The sequence below is a fragment of the Enhydra lutris genome, unplaced genomic scaffold, assembly GCF_002288905.1.
Source record: "Enhydra lutris kenyoni isolate GAN:26980312 unplaced genomic scaffold, ASM228890v2 scaffoldscaffold2, whole genome shotgun sequence".
Classification (NCBI taxonomy): domain Eukaryota; kingdom Metazoa; phylum Chordata; class Mammalia; order Carnivora; family Mustelidae; genus Enhydra; species Enhydra lutris.
The window spans coordinates 89,607,980-89,623,873 of NW_019154086.1; the positions used below are offsets into that span (position 1 = coordinate 89,607,980).

Genomic DNA, 15,894 nt, shown 5'->3' on the forward strand with positions numbered 1-15,894 from the left:
GGTGTGGTTGGTGAAAACCAAGCAACAGATTTTTTTTTTTTTCCTTTTTAATGACATCCTTCCTATAGAGATTTCTTTAAGCTCTCCACATTTGTTTTAATCTACTGGACAAGAAAGTTTTTTTTTTAGAGAAGCCAAAATAGACTGGTGTCAGAAAGACAAATTAAGGAGTCCCCTGGATTAAGTCAGAGATGGTCCTCAAGCTGGTTTCAATTAAAAAAGAAAAAAGAGGGGTGCCTGGGTGGCTCAGTGGGTTAAAGCCTCTGCCTTCGGCTCAGGTAATGATCCCAGGACCCTGGGATTGAGACTCTGGGATCAAGCCCCAAATGGATGGAGCCCCTGTATCTGACTTTCTGCTAAGTGGGGAGCCTGCTTCCTCCTCTCTCTGCCTGCCTCTCCGCCTGCTTGTGAGCTCTGTCAAATAAATAAAATCTTTTAAAAATTTAAAAAAAAAAGAAAAGTTTGATTTTCTGTTTCATTTCACTTTATTTTGCTTTTGATACCAGATGAAATCAAACTGCCAGACTTTACAGATGCTTTATACAAGTTCTCTGTTTTTTACTGAAACAAGTATACAAAAGTTCATGGGTTCCATTGAGATGACAAGATTATCCCACCAAAATCACCTGGGACTGCAAAGACCCAATATCTCTGGGCCTCACACTAGCCTAGGTCTGGGGTCTGTGAAGCTATTTGTCTGTGATAATAAGTAAGGGGTTTGTAATTAGATAAGAAATAGTTACATATTAACTTTTGCTAACTTTTAATTAAAATGTATCTTCCTTTCTTATACAAATGTAGGTGGCTGATAGTCACTATGATCAGTCACACTGATAGTAACACCTATAATTTTGTCGCCAAAGCAAACACTGCAGTTGGTGCATACATCTAAAAATATAATTGATGCTGATTTTTGTCTTATATTAATCATTAGAACCACTAACGTATCTTATCCAAGACCTAAATAAATACATATCACTATATGATATTATAATATTTTGCTAGTTACTTTTTTAATAAATTTTTTTTTTTTTTGAAAGAGAGGTTGTCCGTGAGTTGCCGGGGTTGGGGGCAGAGGTAGAGAGAGAAAATCTCAAGCAGGCTCCATGCTCGACATGGGGAGTCCCTTGCAGGACTTGATCTCATGACCCTCAGCTGAAATCAAGAGTTCGATGCTTAACCAATTGGGCTATTAGGTGCCCGTTAATAGTTATTTTTTAAGGAAGTTAATTTCCTTTGTAATTATGCATATTTTATTTTTTACTCTTAAATATACAAATCTAAGAAGAGGTTGGTAAGTTTCAGCAGACTGCCAAAAGCTTCCATGGCATGCAAAAGTAGGTTAAGAAAGCCTACCTTAGATGGCGGTTCTCACGCTTTAGCATCAGAATCACGGGAAAGGCTCTTTCACAAACACAGTTTGCCAACTCTACCCTAGACTTGCCCAAGAATAGGTCTCCAGTGGAACTCCAGAATTTGCATTTCTGTACAAGCATTCCAGGCTTGCAGATGCTGCTAGTTTGGTCCTAAGAATCCAGCGTCAAAAACCATGGACCACACTGAATCCAAATGTCTGGGTAAAAGACCAGGTGATTCTAACTATAACCAGGTTTAGGGGCTGCTGACCAAACTCTTTAATTACTAGTCAGTGGTACACTTGCTTTCACTCTCTGCCCGTAGCAGACAGAATGTTCTAGCTACTGCACTTTTCATAATATGGTGAATAATAAAGTTACTAAATACGAATCTTAGAAAGTTATAAAATTACTATGCTTTGCTGTAATTGTTTTCTCCTTACTTATTTTTAGTTAATTCATTTCTAATTTTAAAATAGGAAAAATATCAGAGTTATAGTTTGTATATCGGGTAAATGATGAACATTTTTGCTTGGTCAATTAAACCAAGCAAAATACAATTTTTCCACCACCTTGCCCACAACCTGCCCCCACCCCATCTCACCCTAGGAAAGTAGCTAAAAATATGATAAAAATTTTCCTTTGGTGCTACACTTTCAAGTTAGAAATTAAAAATAATAGAAAATAGTATTTAATTATTTCTTTGTGAAGTTAGCAAATACCAAAACAAATTATTTAAAGTAGAAGTTAGTAGTTAAAATTTTTCTACTAATTCCTGTACCTTATCTTTGTTGTTGTTTTGTGTTAAAGCTTTTCCTACATAGTTGAAAATCTGGGGACAGTGACAGGAAGTATGGACAAGAGCAGGAAAACTTCTTGTCTACCGATTTTTAAAACTACTATGGAACACAGGTTCTATTTTCAGTTTTCCAGGACCCAGTGTTTAATTGTGGATACAAATCTGTGGTGGTGCCTATAGAGGATATTACATCATTAATGCTCTGATTATTTGGAAGGCTAATAAAAACAACATTTTACCCTCAACTCCCCTGCAGTTTCAAAACACCTCTGAAATGGAAGAAGTAATTCCATTTCTTATTTTGGATTGGGAATGAGAGACTCAACCTGAGGCTTTTCACGTTTGAACTGAAGGTATCTTGCATAGTACTATTATAGGATTTAAAAATTAACAGCAGCTCCTCATAAGCAGCCTAATAGGGGCATGTATACTCAACTCTATCTTTAAGACGTTAGTATTTCCCCAATTCTGTGAAGCTGTACACACTTGATGACTTGTAGTTTTTAAATGGCTTAGCAAGGCAAGTCAACCACATAGTTCATTTATTGGGTTAGTAACGAGGTAGGGTGCTTTCCTAGGAAATGTTTTAAAAATCACTACCCTAAATTTCTTTAACATTTATTCTTGCACTGCTGTAAAATGTTTTCTTTCATACTTTGATCAGGGACATGAAAGTGTTATTTAAAGTACTTTTTTACTTATGCATGCTATAAATGGCAGAGAATGAAAATGTTTCATTTAAAAGAGGGAAGGCTGATGAAATCTGTCTCACATGATTTACTAGAGTCTTTGGGGAATTGCATTTTGTACCCTATCTGCATAAATAATCTTGAGAGACTACAGTGCCTTTTTAATAAATTGACTCCTAAATTACTTTCCACTGTACCAAACACATCATTTTAAACTCACTAAGTTTTCTTTCGGTTACCATGCGCCAGTCTAGACACATTCTCATTAAGGCTATAACTTTCTTTCAATTACTAGAGCACTACAGAGACTATTTAATAAGTGTAGGCCCAAAGATTAAAGTCTTTGCAGAGATTACCTGACTCATTTCTGAAGAAAGCAAGTGCTTGACCTTCATCAAAAATATTGTATCTAAGGCAGTGGGATTTGCTTGATACACACTAAAAAATCTAGTTCTTTGTCCCTGTCTCCTGCTGGAAGGACTGTGATTCATAGGAAATGAGGTCAGTGAACTAGAGAGTATAAAATCTGGCTGGGAGAAACATGTAAATAGATAGTACACGGTTGTGTGGGATTGCCTGTCATTCGCTCAGCTCAACCTGTTTTCTAGAATGCCTTCCCTGACATGCCCATAGTGAGTGGGTCTCCCTTAGGACATTGTGTTTATCATGTTACATTGTCATTATCCTTTTACGTGTCTGTTCCCACCATATTTAGAGCAAAACCATGTTTTACCCATCCATGGGACAGACACAATATCTTTGCTAATGCTTAAATTTCTGATCCAGAAGTCATCAAAATAATACATTTTTATTAGCAACTGTTAAAAAGTAATAAAGATGTTTTCCTTTTTAATACACTCTCTCATGCAATTGTAGGAATTGCCAACGTATTTTATTCAAATTTTAAAAACTTCTATCGGTGAAGATATTGATATTTTGGTCTCTATAAATGATTCATCTTGACCCCATATGTCCTCCAGGAAACTCTTCAGTTAAGATTCACAACCAGAATGAAAAAAAGAACCTCCTGTGTCTATACCTTACAATGATGCCTAGTAGACGGTGAATTGGAACACAAGCTCCATCATCCGGAGTATGTGGATTCATCACTTGTGGAAATAAGATCAAGTTACCAATCGCCTTAGCTTAATCTTTACTAAATTCCTGAGTCTATAAAACAATTCCTAAGAATTATTGACAAATTCAGTAGTGAAAGCAAATGATTCCTAGGGGCTCACTTGTGTGAACTTACTTTTGAACTAAAATCAACATTAAAGTAGGAATCTGGAATCAATGCCACTTATCCTGTGCTTTTCTTGAAGTGAGGATAAATAAACAACTTTCAGTTTCAACGTTTGTTGACCCTTCATCAAAAAAACATTATTCCCTCTACAGCTTACCTTCCTCCAAGCCTCTTTATGTCTCAAAGTTTCCCATGCTGAAAGAATTTTTGTTAGAATGCAAGCTATAAAGTATTATAGAAACTAATATATATAAAGTACAGGAAGTCTCCATTTAATGCATATAAATCAAATTGAGGATTATTTACATAAAGGGTGATAAAGCTCACATCCTCCCTTTGCTCTTTAAGGAATTTGATTTCCTGATGAGATTGACATCACTTGAATGAGGCTTAAAGCAGGAGAGTTCACATTCTGAATGAACAGCATTTTAGGAAGTAAAGGAAGTTGAGAACTCTCATTTTAAATTGCAAGAAATTATGGGGCATTTCTGACACTCTGAATGGGAACTCAGCATATTTTCCTATGGTAAAATACCTATATGTGGTGGTTAGGCACTAGATTGGTGTTAATATACAATGTACCTCTCCCTGTCTACTAGAAATTAAATAGCCATTATAGATTACATCAAGACCTATGGTTATTTCTAGTGGGAAATATGTCTTGGGTTAAAAAATAAACATTTTGAAATAAATTTTGAAAATCTATTTATAGCATGAAGACTATATGATTATTAGCTAGAAAGAAGGGCCCCTTATAAAGAAAGCAATCAATTACCTTTGATTTTGATGAACTAGGAACAGTTGAGATAATTGTCAAATGCTGAGGGTATGTGTGGATGTTGAATTTTTCACTTTATACAAAATTTTTAGGATGGATTAGAAAATCACTCCCCATCAGGACAGAAGGAAAATGATAATGATTTATAGTTGAACAACCTTGGCCATTTAAATAGCTAGATATTTCTATTTTATATGCACATATATTTATATGTAATGAATAATTTATTGCTTTAAATATGTTTTTTAATATCTATATATTGAGACAATCATAAGTCTGTATATTAGCATTCAGTAATGGATAAAATAGTCAGTGTTTATTTATAGATTTTATTGTTTAATATGACAGGACAGACTAGCAAATAATATAGTACTATAAGTGATAAAATAACCATCCATGATCTAATACGGTTAAATCTCCCAAATCATGAATACCAAAGGACCAGAATGCTAAATTAGAGTTGATTATAAAACTTAAAAGAAGATTATCACTACGATTTCCTTCTATTTTAAAGCTCATTACTTTTGAGATTGGTGGGAAAGTAAAAAAAATGAAAATGGTGAACTTGTATTTTTGATGTAATATATTATGACAGACTGGAACTATAATAAATTTTAGGTGCATCATTAATATGGAATTATCACTTTCATTATGCAACTTCAAAAAATCTTGAAATTTTGTATACCTTTTCTCACAGTAATTATACTGCTACAGATTTTCCAAAGAAATTATTGTGGAAATGTTGCAAAGATATAGCAATTGCATGTTCTCTAAGGACCTGTGTGGTTAGTGATATATAATATACATGTATATGGTATATATCTGGTGATATAGTATAACATAGAATATTTCATTTTCTTTGATAATCTATAGAAAATATGTAATGGCATGAGAAATGCTGTGTAAGTCAGCTATAAAACAGCATAATATAACATTTTGTATGATTTTATAAGACATTATTTTTATATACTTACATTTATATCATATTTATAAAAAGGTTATTAACAGTGGTTGTTTTTGAAATGTTTCTTGAAAATGGTGTTACTCAAGATTTTTATTTTCTTCCTTTTGCTCACATGTATTTTCTAAATTCATAACTGCCATAAATTTTAAAATGTCTTAATAAGCCCAATTCAATACCGATAAAAAAGTTTGAGAATCTCTTAAAACAGAGCTGAGTAGAATTACTTACCCTAGTCCCAGCAGCTGACAGACATCATTTGAAATCTGGGGTGTCCAGTTGTCAGCACAAGCTACATGCCATGTACTCAGGATTCTGAACTGCACCAAACCATTATTGTTCAGTGTGCCGTTGAAAAGACGCACTAAAGAGATTTGATCACACAGAAGGTCATTTTGACCTAAGTTGTTAAAAGTAAATCATGGGCTCTAAACAACATGTGTTGGGACGCCTGGGTGGCACAGTTGTTTAAGCATCTGACTCTTGATTTCAACTCAGGTCATGACCTCACGGTCCTGGGATGGAACCTGCCAGGCTCTGCACTGGGGGTGGAGCCTGCTTAAGTTTCTCTCTCTCTCCCTCCCCTTGCCCCTCCTCCTTCCTTGCTGCGCTCTCTCTCAAAAGAAAAAAAAAAATAGTAAAGTACATGTGTAATGTTCTTAACATTTAGAGTTTAGAGATTGATCATAATTTTTCTTAAGAGTATGTTAGAAGGCCTAAATCGAAAAATACAAATTTAATAGACTTAACATTGCTCTTTCATATAACTATAAAAATGGGAAAGGCAGAGATATGGAAGTTTATTGCATATCAATACAGCAAATAAACAGAAAATAAAGTTATTGGTGAGGAGCATGTCTTACAAGCTTAATTTCTAAAAGAAGGAAAATTCAAGTTCAGAAACAACTTCAGGCATTTTTTTTTCTCTACCTCCTTCCCTAGAAACTATTTTCTTTGGCTTTGTTCTTTTGTTGATTGGTTTCCATCTTCTTCCCCGCCATCTTATAAGCATGTTGGATAAAGTATAAAGGCTATGAGTGGCCAGGTAGAGACTGGGCCAAGTTGAGTGAGTTTATCAAACAGGTGAAATATGAGCAATGATAGCTTCACCACAAACAACATACTGTAATTCTGTAATTAATGTTATTGTTTACAGTTTTTTTTTTTTCCTATTCTGAGCAAAATAAAAGCATTGACTTTAGAATCAGATAGACTTAAGTCGAAAAGGCAACTCTAGCCTTTACTAGGTATGTGATCTTTGGCAGCCACTTAACTTCTCCAAGCCTCAGGTTTCTCATGGCTAAAAAGAGCTAATTCTTATTATGTTAAGATTGCTTTACAGTGCTCAGTTATAGCGTGGGACACATAATAAGTAGCATTAAACATTTGCTTAGAAATAAAAGCAAGACATAGTAAAAGTAGCCATTGCTCATCCCGTTATACAGATCTAGAAGTGGGCTAGATTACAGACTCAACAAAGCAGGAAGCAGGTACGGAAGAACCAAGAATGCAAAAGAGCAAGTCTAACATAGTTCCAAGTAAACATGAGGGTGTCTCCATATGCTGGCAGTGGGCAGGGCATCATAGTCACTAAGGGCAGTGCTAGAGGGCCTGGTGCAGGCCACTGACACTCTGTGGTGTTTTATGCTTTCTATGTAAATGTGGGTTGTCCTAGACTTAAAATTACTAAATGTAGTCAAATGTTAGTAGACAAATAAACAAAAACAAGGGTCTTCACGTTAACCTTTCTCCTAACCAGAATGGCATTGGAGGAGCTGAAATCACTGGGGAATGATCATACCCAAAAGCACCAAAACACATCCTGATAAACACATTCCTAATCTTTCTTTTTACATTTGTAGACTCCAAATGTAAAGGCTAAAGTGACAAAAGTGTTCTCAAAATAGAACATACCGCAATGGGCTTCATCTGAACCATCCTTACAGTGTAGAAGACCATCACAGAGATTCACCAGTGGAACACACTCTCCATTCTTACACTGAAAATAGTCTTCCTTGCAGGGCTCTATGGAGAGAAAATATTTATCTATAGGGTGAATAGAGACACATAAATAAACCTATAATATCCATCCCTTTTCTACCTCTTTACACATCAGCCTTCTACAGCAGTGCATGGTTGAGCTAGATTTAATATCAGGTAAGACTATATACACTTAGTTGCTCAGAATACCTCTGCAAAAGCAGTGTCAAAGCCAGAGACATCGCTTGAGAAAAGTGTGGAGAAAACCTTAGGCATCTTTGTAGCAGAGCACAGAGCAGTTCCAAGAGATGGCCGAGAGGTTTAGGATACACCTCTCCCTCAACATCTCTGTTAGTCTCTTCAATAAACTTGTCCACCCCAAATGAACATACAAACATACATTGGAATGTTACAGAAGCATAAAAACATTTATTGATTTCACCATCCAAATGATACATCCAAACCTATACTATGGAGAAATGTGGAAGTTGCCTCTGGGCAGGACCAAAGCTGGACCAGGCTGGAAACAGTGAGCTCATGGGTTGGGTGGGGAAAAGTAGTCACAAAGAAAAGGAAACTCTGCATCAGCAGTAATTTGTGAGGAGCTTAAAGATGGAGCTCCAAACAAGTAAATCAGGGTTGGAGTCAAGCATGTGATTGGCAAGTGAAGAATCAGAAGGCAGATGAAGGGGCTGGACAAGGAAGGAACTGAATGGATCTAGAGGCAGTTGGTGGTTTCCAGAATTTGAGTGGTGCAAAAATAGGCCTACAGGAAATACTCATTGTTGGAGGAAAGTGGATGCTGCTCTTTCCTTGAACTGTTTGATCTTACAGGGTTTTTTGCTCAGGGCAAGTGGGGTTTGCTCCCTCAACATGATTTCCAACTATGACTTGGGAGGGATAGCTACATGCCAGTACTAGGATCTCCGCTGAAGGCCACGTGGAATTTGGCTTCCCTGAGAAGGGAGATAGTGGTTGGGTATGGAGAAGCTTGGTGTTTCTTCCCCTACGTTGTACAAGGATGATTATAATGGGGAAGCAAAAGCACTTGATAAAAATAAGGAAACCTGTATTTTGAAAGCTTTTATGGGTATTAATCATAAACTATTATATGTTTTCAAGGAGATACAATTCATGTTGAAGTTGTTTCAGAACTGAACTGTATTAATCTCCATATGGACTTTCTCAATTTATAATGATCAAATGTAAGGTCACTTGAAAGGAATTATTCTTGTAGTTTTAAAAATAGGTTGTAGCCCTGAATCTGAAAGTATTGATAAGTACCATTACACTCTAAAAAGAGATACCACATGTAGACATACAACACTTACTAAAAAAAGTATCAAAATTGGTGCAGTAATTACCAATACCCATCACCTATTTCCAGCAATATACATATATATATATATGCACATATATGCATATATATATATGTATATATGTGCATATATATATATATATATGTAAAGAGGATTAGTTTTTTTCTTAAAAAAATGCATAATGTCCCTGAGGAAGAGGATTTTCCGAGGATTTCAAGTGGGAGAGGGGACGACGGTGCCATCCAGCACACCAAGTGAGGGAAGCTCCAATACAATAATTCATATGAGTTGCCTTAAAGGAGGAAGGCCACCATTCACTCCTCACCTGAAATTCTTTTACACTAAAGAATCACAAGGGGTAGTGCTTCCATGGGATTAATGCAAGAGCTTTCAGATTTTCTTTCAACTCATGTGTGTGTAACTAAATTAAATACCCTTATTTGGTTCTGTTCTTTTCTATTCTAGTCAACTATGAATTTTTATCTATTCTATTTTATTCCATTTTATATTAAGAAATGCTGGTCAAAACCAGATAACTTGATTTCATGATCAGCTTTTTTAAAAATATCAGACAAAACTGAAATATAGTGAATAACTTCAAAGGAGGTGGTGACTTTAGTTTCTTAATGTTTGTGGGCATATAGCTGTACAAATAAAGATTTATGTTCACATCCGGTATAATAGATTTAAAGTCAGAAGTTAGTCTAGAACTTCCTTTGATGGTAGTTAGGGGCCAGAAGAGAGGATGGCAGTAGAAATAACCTGCATTTTCTCCATGTGGTAAAAGTGCATGGCCTTCCTTTTGACCAACGGACACTGGAAAATTGAGTGACAACTGCCGTATAGGACAAGCAGCCTCCAACACAAAGTGAGATAGAAGCTGGGGTGGGGTTGGATTATCTGCTGAGTAAGGCTAGAGGAGATAGTCTAGGAAGAGTACTACTAGTCATGCCAACAGTGCAGTGGTCCTGGGGAAGGGAATAGGAGAGGAATGTTCCAAAGAAACCGCAGTTTTGTTCTACAAAAGGGCTAGCATTTGGCCAGGAGCCACTGCTAGCCAAAAGAAAAATACAGCAGTGATAGAATTTTCCTGTTTGCCTCTCCTTGGACACTATAGTTACAGCAAGATAGAAGGGAAATGGGTAGAAAATGAGTCAAAGGCAACATTTCTACTCTCCTCTACCTTAAGCTGTTAGGCTAAGTTTTGTACCAGAACTGGGAGATAAAAGAAACTTTGAACTAGACTATATTGAAGTTTTGATGCTGTGTTTGACATTACATCTTAATATCTAGAAGTGAGTCTTAATTACCCAGTTAAGAAAATTTAATACCTAGGAGCGCCTGGGTGGCTCCATGGGTAAAAGCCTCTGTCTTCAGCTCAGGTCATGATCCCAGGGTCCTGGGATCCAGCTCCACATCGGGCTGTCTGCTCAGCAGGGAGCCTGCTTCCTCCTCTCTCTCCGCCTGCCTCTCTGCCTACTTGTGATCTCTCTCTATGTCAAATAAATAAATAAAAATCTTTAAAAAAAATTAATACCTAATGTAATTGGGAGAGTGAAGAGATCTGCCTGAAATATCCAGGGGCTAAAGGGAGATTTGAAATGAAGTAGGTGGAGAAAAAGAAAGCTTCTTCTATTTACACTCTTGTCGAGTCCATTCTTTAAAATGAATATACAGGGGTGCCTGGGTGGCTCAGTGGGTTAAGCCTCTGCCTTCGACTCAGGTCATGATCTCAGGGTCCTGTGATCGAGCCCAGATCGGGCTCTCTGCTCATCAGGGAGCCTGATTCCCCCTCTCCCTCTTTCTCTGCCTGCATCTCTGCCTGCTTGTGATCTCTCTTTGTCAAATAGATAAATAAAATCTTGAAAAAAAATGAATATACAGTTTACCTACTGAAATATCCATACACCTTCTTTACATGTTTGGCATAAAGTGGGAAATCAGTAGTACCTGCTAAACATTAAGTGAATAAACTTATGTTAAATGAGCAATATACTTCAAAGATCAGAATGAACCCTAGTAACAGAGTTGACATAATATAAAGCAATCTCTAAAAGTATGATTTCAAAGAAATACTTTATTTTTTAAATTGGGCAATTGATTCGCTAATGGTGACTCTATTGATTTGCAAAACAGAAACTGATTCTACAAATTATGAAGATAAAATATGCTTGTTTATGTTTGAATGGTGGCTTAAACATAAGCTCTGGAATCTTATGACCTTGGTTTGATCTGGAATTTAGCCATTTTCTTTACGCTAATTTTCAACCTCAAGCAACTAAATTACTCTTTCTGAGCCTTAGTTTCTTTGACTGTCTAATGGGAATAAAGGCTATTATGTCTTAGTGTATACTGAGAGTCAGTTTAAAATAAAAAAAGAAATGTATTTGGGAGGCACCTGGGTGACTAGGTTGGTTAAGCATCTGCCTTTGGCTCAGGTCATGATCCCAGGGTCCTGGGATCAAGCCCCACTTCAGGCTCACTGCTCAGTGGGGATCCTGTTTCTCCCTCTGCTCCTGGCTCCTCCTCTCTCTCTCAAATAAATAAATAAAATCTTAAGAAAAAAAAAAGAAAGGTATTTGGTATACCAGTATGGACATATTGAATGTTCAATGAATAATATTCTGAACAGGAAAAAGTGTAACACTTTGAAGGCATCCCTTTCATTGATTTTTTAAAAAATATTTTATTTGTTTGACAGACAGAGATCACAAGTAGGCAGAGAGACAGGCAGCGAGAGAGGAGGAAGCAGGCTTAAGCAGAGAGCCCGAGGCAGGGCTCGATCCCAGGACCCGGAGATCATGACCTGAGCCGAAGGCAGAGGCTTTAACCCACTGAGCCACCCAGGTGCCCTTCATTGATATTTTAAATTTACATTCTCATTTCCATGTCCAGTTGTGCTACTTTCCTCCGTATAACAGTATAAACAAGAAAGCATCCTTAATCTTTTCCTCTGGGTCTCTTAAAACAATAATTGGAGTTGTTTATACTTTATTTTAAACTTTGAAGCTTTGCAACCCAAATTTAAGTCCCATTAATAAAAAAAATATATTTTAAGGGAGACATGACTGGCCTGGTTGTTTCTACAAATCTCTACCTCAATGAGAGAAGTAGGTTACATATGTCAACTATAATACTATTAGGGATGTTCTTGTAAATGTAATTATCGATTTGTTTCACAAACACATACTTTTTAACCAGATTAGTGATATGATAAATGGGTAAAGACAATTGCACATTCTACATGCAAACTTAATATTTTACTGATTTTATATTTTATTTCTCCACTATTAATTTTCCTTTAAAAAGCAAGAAGGCTCAAAATTAGATATACATGTGTTTGTATTTATATATTCTATTTTAAATCTATACTTCGATATATATTATGTTTATTTAAAAAGTTGACAGCCTAATTACATATCCATGATTAAATGTCTTACTAGAGAATATTACTTACCATGAGTTATTTTTAAATTATCTCATTACTTTGTTTTCATAGCTTGTTAAAATCATTATGTAAAAATGAGTTCTCAATGCCAACAATTTAATCATAGATAAGTTTATTGATAATTTTACTCTTTTACTAGTGTCATCAGGCTATATTTATTTAGTAAAGCACATATTTGCTGAATGGAAATTTAAATTTCTGAATAAAAATATGAATGAATACATGTATAAAGATCTGAAAATTGTGATTTATTTTTGCACTGTGGCCTGAAGCTGTTGAGGTTATACTCTACGAGTCTAGAAAAAAAAAATAATAATAATAACTTGCTTCCATAAAATGGATGCATACAATGAAAAAAATGCTGAATGGGGCAAAATGATCTATTGTTCCTGCACTGAGTAGAAATTATAAAATGTGGAGAAAGTGTGAATAAACTCTTTCAAAATTTTCCTTACATGCATGAACTGGATTCTGATTCTTTGCGACATATAGCAGTTCAGCTTCATTAAGAAGTCTTTAATCCAAAGTGTAACTCTCTGTGGCCTCTGAAATCTTACTTCCAATCATTTTATGCCCATAGTGAGAGAGGGAAGAAGAAATATTGCTAAGAATTGAATTTTCCCATCTTCTTTTTATGAAGTCTCCGGTAGCCCTGCCTCATTTAGTCAACATATGCTTGGCTTTAAATGGAACTGAATTGATCTCTAAGGCACATGCCACACAATCTGGGGAGGGCTCTAAACCCCTCAATGTAATCAGCTACCACTTCCACAGTTGCCTGATAAGCACGATTGAATTCCAAATTAAGACCCTGAGTATCAGAAAAGAGCATTGAGGGGACGTTTATGGGAGACAGATCTTAATAAATCTATATTTCATATACTCTAGTTTAATTTACAAGGAAATGCTAAAAATAGGACAAGGAAAGGAGATACAAAAATATGCTATACAATTGTTTTATATTTCAGTTGAATGCATTTGAAGGTGCCCTTAAAATATCTCAGAAGATAAACGAAGTGCATAAATGCTGAAAATTTCTGATATCCCTTTTATACTTCTTTCTAAAATGATCATCAAAGCAGGGAACCATATAAACTGATAAGTGTGCTCAACCTCTCTTTCCATTACCAGCTTGATTATCTTCCACTGCCAACTCCCTGTTTCTATAATTGCTTTTCAGTCTTTTGGTGTAAAAATCCCGCTGGGAGAAGATTGTGCTGATGACGATTCATTCACTCCATTTTCTACTCTGCAGCAGCAACTGTCCTGTGTTCAGGAGTGTTGGGAAACCACATTCTCAGAATATTCACCACACAGTGTTGGTCATGGAATCCTCCATTCAAGCTTCAATCAGAAATTCTCTCTAAATATTTTATTTCTTGAATAACATAATCATAGTAATTGCAATCTAGCAAATGGGTAAACAAATATGAACAACCCCCTACACCAAAAACTTGGGATTTATTTCATATTAGAAGTAGTAGATTGTGCTCTTTAGGCTTTTTACTGTGAAGAGAATTGCTTGTGATATTTTTCAAAATCCTTGGGGTTGTACTTATCTCATAAAAATCTACTAAAAACCAGAAACTGTAATATTTTTGTTGGAAGAAATTTATTGTTGTATTCCTTTTTGTGATCTATTCTTTCCACTTTTTTCCTCTGTCCTCATCTAAGTTTTGTTTTGTTGTTGTTGTTTTTTTTTTAAGACCTACCTTTCTCTAAAGTTTTGAATCAAAGTGATTTCTTTTTTGCAGATGGTGGGATGCCCAATAATTATTCCAATTGTTCAGATTTATGAAAAAAATCACTTTTGGTTAGAGTTAGGTTTTTTTTTTTTTTTATCTCATTAGTTTGATTGGTTTTATAGTGCATCTTCATTTCTTTAAAAAATAAACTTCTTTCCTTATTTATTTATTTTCTTTCCATTGCTAAGAATTTGACTTTTTTAGATTCCACCTATGTGATATTATGTAGTATTTGTCTTCCTCTGACTTATTTCACTTAGCATAATGCCCTCAAGTTTTATGCACATTGTCACAAATGACAGGATTTCCTTCTTTCTCATGGATGAATAGTGTTCCACTGAATATAATATACCACATCACCTTTATCCATTTATCTATAGATTGACACTCAGGTTGTTTCTATATCTTGGCTATTGTAAATAACACGTCAATGAACATGGAAGTACAGGTATCTCTTCGAGATTCTGATTTCATGTCTTTTGGATTCATATCCAGAAGTGGGATTGCTGGATTATACGGTAGGCCAAATATTAAATTTTGTGGAACCTTCATAATGTTTTCCATAGTGGCAGTACCAGTCTGCAATCCCATCCTCACATCCTCACCAACACTTATTATTGATTACTTGTCTTTTCAACAATAGTCATTTTAATAGGTGTGAGTTGATATCTCATTGTGGTTTGGATTTGCATTGCCCTAATGATGAGTGATGTTGAGCATCTTTTCATGTACTTTTTGGTTGTTTCTATATCTTTTTTGGAAGAAAATATTCAGTTCTTCTCCTCTTTTTTTAAAAATTCAGATTGTTTTTTAATTAAGCTTTTTATTTTAATTCCTGTATAGTTAACATACTTTGTTGTATTAGTTTCAGGTGTATAATACAATGTTTAAAAATATAATACTTTTTTAAAAAAGTTATTTCCATGACATCACTCTTTGAAAAAGTTTGGGAAGCCTTCTTCTCCAGCAGAGTAGGTATTAGGTATTTTCTTACACTACTTTAAGATACTTGGAAGAATTAATTCTTTTGTATTCAAATAATAGATGATAGACGCCAAATAGATGATATTGATGCCCATACATTAAATTCTCCACAAAATCTCAGAAATATCACCATATTGTCTATAAGTATTAATCATTAAATGGGTAATATATAAAGCTGATTTTATTTTTTAAAGATTCATTTATTTATTTGAGAGAGAGAGGTGAGAGAGGCAGAGGGAGAGGGAGAGAATCTCCAGCAGACTCCCATGACCCTGAGATCATGACCTGATCAGAAATCAACAGTCAGGTGTTTAACCTCCTGAGCCACCCAGGTGCCCCAAAGCTGATCTGATTTTTAACATATTTATTCTGTTTAGGAATTTGTCAAATGATTTTTCTGTTAAAATTTAAAAATTTCAATAAGAAATTTTATAACGCTGATTATTGCTTATTAATTTTTTACAGACAGCAGTAAGACTTTGTGATTTTTAGGCGTTAATTCAAATCCAGAAAATATATAATTCTTCTCCCTTTATACTTTTCATTGTCAGTTTTGACTGGTTCTTTTCTTTTGGAAATGCTTATTATTTTCA

The 15,894-nt window shown here is 35.3% G+C and overlaps 1 protein-coding gene across 1 annotated transcript in view; it reads right to left on the reverse strand.

Moving 5' to 3' along the window:
- Positions 1 to 15,894, reverse strand: part of LOC111146811 (transmembrane protease, serine 15) — a 115,304-nt gene that overhangs the window by 33,227 nt on the left and 66,183 nt on the right. The window contains exons 18-19 of the mRNA XM_022502508.1: positions 7,740 to 7,850; positions 6,057 to 6,189 (exon numbers count right to left, since the gene is read on the reverse strand). Of these exons, the coding sequence (XP_022358216.1) occupies positions 6,057 to 6,189; positions 7,740 to 7,850 (244 nt within the window). The remainder of the gene's footprint in view (positions 1 to 6,056; positions 6,190 to 7,739; positions 7,851 to 15,894) is intronic.